This window comes from Haplochromis burtoni, unplaced genomic scaffold (assembly GCF_018398535.1).
Source record: "Haplochromis burtoni strain Fernald_Lab_line unplaced genomic scaffold, NCSU_Asbu1 Contig_166, whole genome shotgun sequence".
Taxonomy (NCBI): Eukaryota; Metazoa; Chordata; class Actinopteri; order Cichliformes; family Cichlidae; genus Haplochromis; species Haplochromis burtoni.
The window spans coordinates 1,170,997-1,181,325 of record NW_024582527.1 but is presented as its reverse complement, the minus strand read 5'-3'; the positions used below and the strand labels follow the sequence as shown (position 1 = coordinate 1,181,325).

Here is a 10,329-nt window from a genome sequence, read left to right as displayed (position 1 = left end):
ACTTCTCGATCATGTCCTGACAATACTGTTTTTATTTCCCAGTATGTGCAATTTCCCTTTCGTTTTTGTCACTCATTATCCATGCATGTACAATCTTTGCTGTCACATCAGGCTTGGCTCTCGCTGACTGGTTCAGAGGACCTAGATGTTGACTTACACTACTCCAGGGAAGGGGACGGTTCATTCACTACAATGTAAACGAGTCCTGTAATGCACCAAACTAATGTGAACATTTGAACTTCAGCTACGCCTCATCTCCGTCTTCCTCTCCACATTTGCCATCTCCCTACTTTCTCCACGCTTCAGTAAAGCACTTTGTCACTTGACGCACTACAGCACAGACACCCACCCACCACCACCCCTTCCCCTCTGGTCTCATCTTCTGTATCGTCGGCCTGCTCGTGCAATGCAAGTGAATGTGTCGATCGAGGCTTCAGAGTGATTGTCCCTGGTGTGTATGTACATGGATGTTTTACTTTGTCATAAAATTCAAGGGTTAATTTTTATGCCCTTTTTTTTTTTTTTTTTTTTAAATTCAAAAGGAAAGGTCTATATTGCACTGTGTTGTACTGGCCAGTGTCCTAAAGTGAATAAATTCTTAATAAAATATACTTGACTTGCGTCACAGCCTCATGTAACATGAAAAACTGCATTCTTCTGGGTATTTCTTGAATCAAGTTACTTATTTTTAGTACACAAAGGCACGAGGAACTCTTGTGTAGTTGAGATTGGGTGAATGAGTGTGTGTGTGTGTGTTTATGCTGAGTAGGGCCGTTTGCTGAATCCTCTTGGCTCTCTCTCTGTGTGCCCACACACAACGCCTGCTGGCAGCCAGGCAGATAGGCAGGGCAGCGTGTGCCAACACAGCTGCCTATTGAGAGGCAGCGTTACGGACACAATGTGAGCGACAGACTTGCTGTATCAACAGCTCCCCCTTTTCTGCTGTTGTGGCCAGAAATAAACCATAAATACCCCCCCCCCACCATCCCTGCGGTCTAATGGCTCAACCCCACCAAACACCAAGTGGCAGCGAAAAAAGAGGGACACTACCGCTTCCTAGCAGGCATACCCAGGTAAAAGCCTCCTACTGGACACACTTATCAATCACCATGGTGTAATAATGCCATTGCAAAGGAGTTCAGTGGTGCTGCACCGGGGAAGACTCAGGTTTGGTGGAGTTTGTTATTAAGTATTGCACGTGATGAAGAAATTGTGTGTTCATACTCGAAAAACAAACTCTTATCAGGTAAATTATTACTGCTGAGGCTTAAAAAAAGTCCTGCTCAAGGATGTATTCTACAATTGTAGCTTAGACATTAAGCTTCTCTCGTGTGTGTTTGTGCGTCCATGTATGAATGTGTGACGGACGGTGCTTTTTCTATGTGTGTGCTGCTGCCAAAAAGTGGAGGAGCAGTGGATCAGGAGGATGTCGGAGCAGCAAAGTGCCCCGGAGCAGCTAGCTGCTGGGAAGAGCCAGGGTGGAGCTGGAGCCACATACAAGGTACTGGAACAACTTGGTTTGCTCATAGAAGAACTGCTCCCAGGGTTCACCTTTATACAGGTGTATTTAGCTGTCCAGCTATTGGTCACAGATGTACCTGCATCATCTGCTGAACCTGACAGTTTGAGTTATTTTTAAGCTCAGCCTATGTCATGTCTACATTCTATATGGAGGCTGTTATCTTAAGCTCCCAGGGGAAACTGAAAGGAGTCTGTGTTAGTTTATGGAATGCCTTTTGTTTCTGTGTTTCCAGGTGGTGCTGTTTGAGTTTGAAAATTTCCAGGGCTGCAAGGCAGAGTTTTCTGCAGAGTGTAAAGATGTGACAGAGAAGGGACTGCAGAAGGTCAGCTCTGTGATTGTTGAGTCAGGACCGTAAGTAATGCCGCATGTGAGATTATTCATATAAGAAAATTTAGAAGATAACTTGTTAGGCAAGCTTGTCATGCTGGTAAACTCGGATCTTCTCTTCCCCTCAGCTGGGTGGGTTATGATCGGCATGGGTTCACAGGGGAGCAGTTTATTCTGGAGAAAGGAGAGTATCCACGCTGGGACACCTGGACCAACAGTCAGAACAGCTACTCCCTCTTGTCTCTAAGGCCACTCAAAGTGGTGCGTGACTAGTTCACATACAAAGCTCATGATGCAGTCACACAGATATGTGAAGAATATTTGACACGAGCTGTTTACACGTAACCTTTGCCCGTTGTATTTTTACCTCCTGACACATTTTAAATGATTGCTTTACTGAATCAGTGTCTACAAACACACGCACACATTCAGACTACACCCTGGTGACATTTGTGTAATTTTTGTGTTCAGGATGGTGCTGAACACAAGCTGCACCTGTATGAGAATCCAAGTTTTACTGGCAGAAAGATGGAGATCGTTGACGATGATGTGCCCAGTTTGTGGGGCCATGGTTTTCAGGACCGTGTAGCAAGCATCAAAGCTCTCAATGGAACGTAAGATCCTCAGCGCACCCTTATCTAAACCACATCGCACTACCTTCTGGGTGTTTTTCTGCGACACACCTCACATTTTGTCTGTTTCTCCTTCCTCCAGATGGGTTGGCTACATGTACCCAGGCTACAGGGGTCGGCAGTTTGTCTTTGAGCGAGGAGATTTCAAGCATTGGAATGACTGGGAGGCCCCCGCTCCCCAGATCCAGTCTGTCCGACGTGTGCGAGACATGCAGTGGCACAAGAGGGGCTGTTTCATCGTTCCCGACCCAGCTCCGGCTCCTGATCCCGACCCTGCCCCAGCTCCTCCTGCCCCTCCTGCTACAGCTGGAGCCAGCTGAGCAGGACCCTCGCCTGCCTCCCACAGCCTTCCCCACGCTGCCGACAGTGCCTGCCCTCTGCCTTAACCTAACCACGGCAAATGCTGCTTGTGCCCAGTGAGGAGTGCCATGTATGTATCAGTGGCGAATAAAAGTTGTTTGACCTGGAGTTTATTGGTGATGTTGTACTTCAAGTCAAGGTGGAGATGGCTTTAACTAAAGGTTTGAAAACAAAATAAAAACACTATCAGAGATGTCACACTGACATCTATGTGGAGATAATGCAGCCTACATCTGCCAGATATTTTTCCTCGAGATAAGCTGCAGATGTGTGCTGCTTTCATTGCATGTGTTTTCCTATTCTAGTCAGACAGCTGAAAACCTCATCGAGCATTAGGAACACATGACTTATTCAATGCATATGTGGATATGCGTTTGCCTAACAGAAATGGAAATGATGTCATGCTGTATGTATGCTTGCTATTAAAACAGAGTGCGCTGCATTCCCTTCCCTTAGTCTTCATTGTGCATTTGGTGGTTAATGGTCACAAGGTGAACACTGAGAGCATGCAGTTACTCCAGTGTACCTATTTAACACTATTATACTAGTGTTAAGTTCAGGTTTAGCATAATAAGAGAAAAAAAATCAGTCCAAATGTAAAAGCACACATGCATGCGGTTTTTAAAACAAAACACACTTTTCCCTCACAACACTGACTGGAGCATTTTCTCTATTTTTTTACAAAGTGCAACGTTTTAATCATGTAAAAGAGGGAGAGCAGAGATAAGAGACACAGACCTGAAGTTTATGCATAATACTTGCAGAAAACATGCAGCTGATCATCAATAACTCAATCATACGCGATCATGAGAAGATTCTGGCAATTTCTGCCTCAGCATCGTTTCCCTGGACTAGAATTTTCACTTAAACATGAGGCTTTCAAACACGCGCACAGACACACACACACACACACACACACACACACAAAACACATCTGAAATGAGCCACAAACAACCTCACTTTTGTCAGAAAGCAAGCAATTTTACTCAAGGACTTGTCAATCCTGTGAGTGTGCAACCGGATATTGAGCCCAGATTTACTGCCCATAATCGCATGAAAAACAAATTAACTATTGATTAGTCATACAATCATTTCCTGAGTGTACTGGATTACATCAAGTGTAGTCAAGTGAACATAACATCCCAACAAAACAGTCGCAGTCAGCATGTCTTTAATCGACAAAGTCGTTGACTGTTTCTCAGACGGACCATCTGGCTCATAAAAGCAGCCAGTCACTGGATTTGATTGCAGGACTCCTTCGGTTCTAATGATTGGATGTAACTGTGTTACATTATCTGTCTGTGTAATGTGTTCCCTGAAAGAGTCGTGTTTGTGTTTTGGAAATACAAGTCGTATACAATATTTTCAAGGGTGGAACATTTGTACAGCATACATCTTTATTGACTTTGAATATATTCCATCCACTTTGTGCAATGTACCAGTACCACTGGCAGCAGAGTCATGCTGTACCACAGGATGATGCTATCACCATGCTTGACTTTGGGTAGAGCATTTGAAAGACTGACTTTTGCTCCCATAACCATACCTTTTGTTATTGTGGCAGAAAAGCTCTCTGTCTTTGTCTTGACTGACCATAAAACTTCCAGAAGGCATTTAGTTTGTACATTTGGGCAGCTGCAAATTACAGTTGAGCTTGATGGTGTTGATTTTGGAGCAGGGCCTTCTTCTTTGGTTGGTTACCACTCAGTCCATGGCGAGGTAAAACTGGCTTCGCTGTAGACAGTGACGCTGGGGTTTCAGCAGTTTCCGGTTCATGACAGACTTGATCCTTTGTGGTTTCTGAATTGTTCTAGGCCATTGTGAACAATTTCCTCTCATCTGAAGGTGACAGTTTGGGTGTTCTTTCAGACCTTGGCAAAGTGGTGTCACACCCGATTAACTGTTAGCTCTAAGAGATCTTCCCAGCTTGTGTAAATCTAGCTTTCTTTCTTAGATCTTCACTGAGCTCCTTGGACTTTTCCATTGTTCTGAGTATTGTTAGTCCAATGAGTGCTGTCAAATAAATCCTTTTTATGTTGGCAAAGACAATCTGCATACAGATGAGGACAGAATTATTTGCCACACAGTACAGAAAAAGTAGGAACCAAACAATTTAAAAGAATCTGGAAAGAAAACTAACAAAGATGTTATTCCCTGCACGGGAATGGACTGCAACGTTATGGACCAAGAAAAACTCCACATATAGTGTCAAAGTTCCCAAGTCCTAATTCGAGACACCATCAAAGCTGGTTGAGAACAACAGGGCTAAAGTCCTGTGGGACCAGCAGCTGCTGGTCAACCAACCAGACACAGTGGTAGTTAATAAAAAGCAGAAGACTGCAGTTGTGATAGATGTTGCAATCCCAGCAGACAAAAACATCAGGAAGAAGCAGCATGAGGGAGCAACAGGAGCAGAATTGGAAGGTAAGTTCTAAAATGGTCCAAAATGTTCCTGGTAACAGGAGCGTTGGGAGCTGTAACAACAATACTAAAAGAGTGACTTCAACAGATTTCACGCACAACAACAGAGGTCTCTCTCAGTAGGGAACTTATAAGCAATTCAAATTCAATTTCTTCTTCTTTATTCTTGGACACTAATAAAGTTGCTTAGCATGATTCGCAGTTCAAAATAATCCTTATTTATCATATACCGTGTCTTGGTTCAGCCTCATATGTTCCTTTAAGGTCCCTGAAAAGCTGCAGCTTGGTATTGTAATTCTGCAAAGGCTCTTGGCCACCGCTGAAACAGACCATCATGCAACACCACAAAACCTCAAACCCAAAAATCTCAGCTCCAGTTCATCTGTTGTCCGTGGTGATGCATGCACATTATGATCTCATTAAAATGTTTCCTTTTAGCAACACTAACAATAAAAAGATCACCTCGATAGCATGATGCTTCATTTCAAGCATCCATTTGAAATCCTACTGTGGTGAAAGTACCGATCTTAATGATAATAATAACAAACACACCTAATAAGAGCACATTTTTAGTAGGAAATCACTCTAGTTTCATCTGAATCACTGTGAACAATATAAAGTAGATGTAAAAAAATAAATAAATACGAGTATAGAGTATAAATAGAAGTGTCTAAAAACTTTGTCCCAAAGTATAAAAATGTTAAAGATGGATTGTTATGGAGCTGTTTTATTGCTCCCAGTAGATGGTCAGCAGGTTTAAGTCATAAATCCATTCTTTAGAGCTGCTGTTTTTCTTTGCAGCCAGCAGCATTACCATCTGCCTTTATTTGATTTGATTTTTTAACACCATACAGTAAAAAAATAAAATAAAATCAACTCAAACATATGGAAATGTTCAGCAGCAACTCTTCTGTTATTCACATCCCTCCAGCACGGTAAAACCCATCTTTTACCGTCCTTCTCTCTCTCACTCTCCCTGCTCATTGTAGGTGTGGGTCTCTTGGCACTGTTTGTGCTGAATCATGAGGATATCAAACAATGACTGGCTGGACAAAACTGACAACTAATGAAATAACTTTGTGGGAGTGTGACACTCCGGGGTGGGGTGGGGTTGGGTGGGGGTGCACAGTGACCCCTGATTTCATTCTGCTGGGCCTATGGCAGGCCGATCTGCCGGCCAGCTTGGACACTCTCGGTGCTGTTGGCAAAGTTTCCACCCCTGGGCGTCCCGTATATATTGAGCTCATTGTGCCATCACAAACACACTGGCACAGACAGGTACTGGTAAGGGGATCATGTCCGTCATGCTGTATTTTATAATTTTTTTTAAATATATATATTTATCAGTATTTGTCTTCTTTTTGCCACTGTAATTTAGGTTAAATCTTAAAAACTTAGAACAATAACAGCAAACAGAATCAATCAACAGCTTCTCAGATTTTAAAAAAAGCTACCAAGAAAAAAAATTACAGAAATACCTCAAAATTATTCAGAATTATACTTTTACCTGTTTCTTTTCAGCATCATCCTTATCCATTCAATATGGCCACAGACCACCAGAGTCCTGCATCCAAGCAGCAGCAGCCAGGCACCAGTGCGTTTAAGGTGAGGGAGGACAGGCGCACACTGGCAGCGAGACCAGTTCACATAAGTTCACATGAAATCTGTGCACTCCGTATTTGCAATTGTTTATCTTCCAAAAAAAAACACAACTCCTTTCAAGAGCTAAAAAAGAAGAAGAAATTTTTCCTCTTTTCCAGCTGGTTATCTATGAGCAGGAAAACTTCCAGGGACGCTGCCATGAGCTGACTGGTCCCTGTAACAACCTTCAGGAAGCAGGCGTGGAGAAAGTGGGCTCCATACTGGTGCTGTGTGGACCGTGAGTGTGGGTCAGAGACAGACAGAGAAAACTAGCAAATGACCAAAAAAAAGAGGGAATGGCATAGAGAAAAGCAATCAAATTTAATGTGTGATAAGCAGACAACCAACCATCTTTCCAGCTGAGCCCCTGCATCAATCACAGCCCCATTTGTTGTTGTTGTTGTTGTTGTTGTTGTTGTTGTTGTTTTTCTGTCTGCTCAGATGGGTGGGATATGAGCAGGCCAACTGTAAGGGGGAGCAGTATGTGTTTGAGAAGGGCGAGTATCCTCGCTGGGATTCCTGGACCAACAGCAGGCGTAGTGACACCATTGTTGCATTCCGCCCCATTAAAGTGGTAAGAGAGATTTACAAATTTATACCTCCATCCCATAATCAGCTGCTTCACATCTCACCCTTGGCTTGCTTTTTTTTTCTTCTGATTTATCAGGACAGCCAGGAGCACAAGATTGTCCTTTACGAAAACCCCAGCTTTGCAGGGAAGAAGATAGAAATCATAGATGATGATGTCCCCAGCTTTCACGCACACGGCTACCAGGAGAAGGTCTCTTCTGTTCGGGTCCAGAGTGGCACGTGAGTCCATCCTCTCAGCAGGTGCTGTATATCATAGAAATAGCTGCCACATGCCCTTTGACCTCTAATTGGCTAACATTTGTTTCTCCTCTCTTTGCTTGTGGTGCACCAGCTGGGTGGGCTACCAGTATCCAGGCTACAGAGGCTATCAGTACCTGTTTGAGAAGGGGGAGTACAAGGACACCACTGATTTCGGAGCCCAGATTCCTCAGATCCAATCAGTCCGGCGCATCAGAGACATGCAGTGGCATCAGAGGGGTGCCTTTCATCCCGTCAACTAAGCTTGTGACTCTCTCCTGTCAGGAATCCTGACCTCAGCATCCTCTGCTCCCTTTCTGGCAACAAACCCTTTGACCTTCATTTACCACCACCATGCAGCATTTTGATATCAGCTGAGGCAGTAGTAACAATCTTTGAAGCAAACTAATAAATCCTCATTGCTTACATTTGACTCAATCATGGGATTGTCTTCTGTTTTTCCCCTCCACACAAGTCCTTCAGACTGCAACACCTGAAAAACAGACACCACCAATGCATCTAAACTGTGCTTAAACCACCAGAGTATATATGGGTATTGAGAAGGCATTACATGGGTTGGTTTGTGCACTGGTCGACTCCGACCAATAGGCTGCGCTGTAGGGTGTTTACTGGAGACGTCACTTCCTGTTGTCCCAGTAAAGAAGAGGCAACATTACAAGATGAAAAATATTCTCCTGCTTTAGCGTGCTAACGGTTTAATTTTTAAAAGCTATTATAGTAACGGCATATATTATCCCCACATTCCCCGGATACTTTGGTAAGAAAATGTTACAATGTACAGCTCACGAGTTAGCTTTGCTAGCTAGCTAATGTTAGACCACGTTTAGGTTTTGTATGTGTTGTACTACTCTTAAATGTGGCATGTCTTGAAAATATAGCCTGATAATCCACTAATATGACTGAAGTTGTGACTAAGTTATCCGCTTATTTCTTTGATTGAAGTAACGGGGTGTTTTATCGACTTTTATGTCGATAAAAATGAAGCTAATGTAGTAAGAATCCAGCGTATGAAGTAAAGTTTCTTATTCTTCAGGGCTGACATCTCACCTACCTGGCTATGTAAGGAGCTGTAAAAGTGTTTTTAAAGCACTTACTAGACCATTAGACTAAAGCCAAACTTTAAATTGGGATTTTCAGGTTACAAAACGAACATGATAAAGATCACTTTAAGGAGATCAGCAACGAAGAAGTTGAGCTTTGTAGATTTGTATGGCTTTGACATGAAATATTTAAAGTATTTGTTATATTAATTTCGGACATTATTGTTCTTTTAATAAACCACCTTTCCAACAGTCAAGATGCCTGTCCAGTGTAGCAGCTGCTCTGAAAAGCGTGCCGTGCTTAAACGTCCAAAAACCGGCCACTCTCTGTGTAAGGAGTGCTTCTTCTGGGCCTTTGAAGAGGAGATTCATCAGACCATAGTGTCAGCAAAGCTGTTCAAACCCGGGGAGTCTGTGGGAATCGCTGCCTCCGGGGGAAAAGATTCCACTGTGCTTGCACATGTAATGAAGGTCCTGAATGAGCGATACAGCTACGGCCTTGAGCTCATGCTTCTCTCGGTGGATGAGGGAATCACGGGTTATCGAGATGACTCCTTGGAGACTGTGAAGAGGAACCAGCAACAGTATGAGCTGCCTCTGAAGATTGTGTCCTATGAGGAGCTGTATGGCTGGACAATGGATGCTATAGTGAAGCAGGTTGGGCTGAAAAATAACTGCACCTTCTGTGGCGTGTTCAGGAGGCAGGCGTTGGACAGAGGAGCCATCATGCTTAAAGTGGACAAGATATGTACAGGTAGATTCAAATGACTGAAAATGTGAGCAGTGTTAGCTTTAATGTGTTGTTTTGAATAACGAGATGTCTCTGTTTTGTTTTCTTTTTTCCCTCTGCATAGGTCACAATGCTGATGATGTGGCAGAAACTGTTTTGATGAACGTCTTGCGAGGGGACATAGCTCGGCTGCGCCGCTGCACCACCATCTCAACGGACAGCGAGAACGAAGGGGTCGTGCCACGCTGCAAGCCCCTTAAATACGCTTATGAAAAAGAGATTGTTCTGTATGCTTACTTCAAGAAATTAGACTACTTTTCTACTGAGTGTATCTACTCTCCTAATGCTTACCGTGGCTATGCAAGAACCTATTTAAAGGATCTGGAGAGTGTGAGGCCCAGTTCGATCATGGACGTTATTCACTCCGGTGAGAACCTGTCTGTGCGCGAGGGGGTAAAGATGCCTGTCCAGGGAACATGCAGCCGGTGTGGCTACATCTCCAGTCAGAAACTGTGTAAGGCATGTGTGCTGTTGGAAGGGCTGAACCGAGGTCTGCCAAAGCTGGGAATAGGCAAACACCACCGCTTCCATGATAAAATCCTCTCCCAGCAGCCACTTACAGAGGAGGAGGAGAGAAAGCTGAAAGCAGTAGACTTTTGAATCATAAATAATGTTTTTGTTTTTTGTTTTTTTTTAGAATAAATGACATTTGTTGTCTTTTATAGGAGAGCGATCAAATCTTATCTTTCCATTTCATATCATTGAAGTATTTATTGACTGTTTATATGGAATTTTAATTTGAAATGC

General features: G+C 43.3%; 3 protein-coding genes across 3 annotated transcripts; all 3 read left to right on the top strand.

Annotated features, from left to right (window-relative positions):
• Positions 1-973: 973 nt before the first annotated feature.
• LOC102313679 (beta-crystallin B3) lies at positions 974-3,283 on the top strand. The gene is made up of 6 exons (XM_005933298.2): positions 974-1,073; positions 1,404-1,501; positions 1,755-1,873; positions 1,978-2,110; positions 2,321-2,463; positions 2,564-3,283. The coding sequence occupies exons 2-6, from the start codon at positions 1,427-1,429 to the stop codon at positions 2,799-2,801; spliced, it is 708 nt and encodes a 235-aa protein (XP_005933360.1). The 5' UTR covers positions 974-1,073; positions 1,404-1,426; the 3' UTR covers positions 2,802-3,283.
• A 3,160-nt stretch (positions 3,284-6,443) lies between these two features.
• On the top strand, positions 6,444-8,164 carry crybb2 (crystallin, beta B2). The gene is made up of 6 exons (XM_005933299.2): positions 6,444-6,546; positions 6,784-6,867; positions 7,023-7,141; positions 7,345-7,477; positions 7,571-7,713; positions 7,826-8,164. The coding sequence occupies exons 2-6, from the start codon at positions 6,805-6,807 to the stop codon at positions 7,992-7,994; spliced, it is 627 nt and encodes a 208-aa protein (XP_005933361.1). The 5' UTR covers positions 6,444-6,546; positions 6,784-6,804; the 3' UTR covers positions 7,995-8,164.
• Positions 8,165-8,266: 102 nt separating this feature from the next.
• On the top strand, positions 8,267-10,215 carry ctu1 (cytosolic thiouridylase subunit 1 homolog (S. pombe)). The gene is made up of 3 exons (XM_005933300.2): positions 8,267-8,509; positions 9,046-9,546; positions 9,647-10,215. Exons 2-3 carry the CDS (start codon positions 9,051-9,053, stop codon positions 10,180-10,182), a joined length of 1,032 nt encoding a protein of 343 aa, XP_005933362.1. The 5' UTR covers positions 8,267-8,509; positions 9,046-9,050; the 3' UTR covers positions 10,183-10,215.
• Positions 10,216-10,329: the final 114 nt, after the last annotated feature.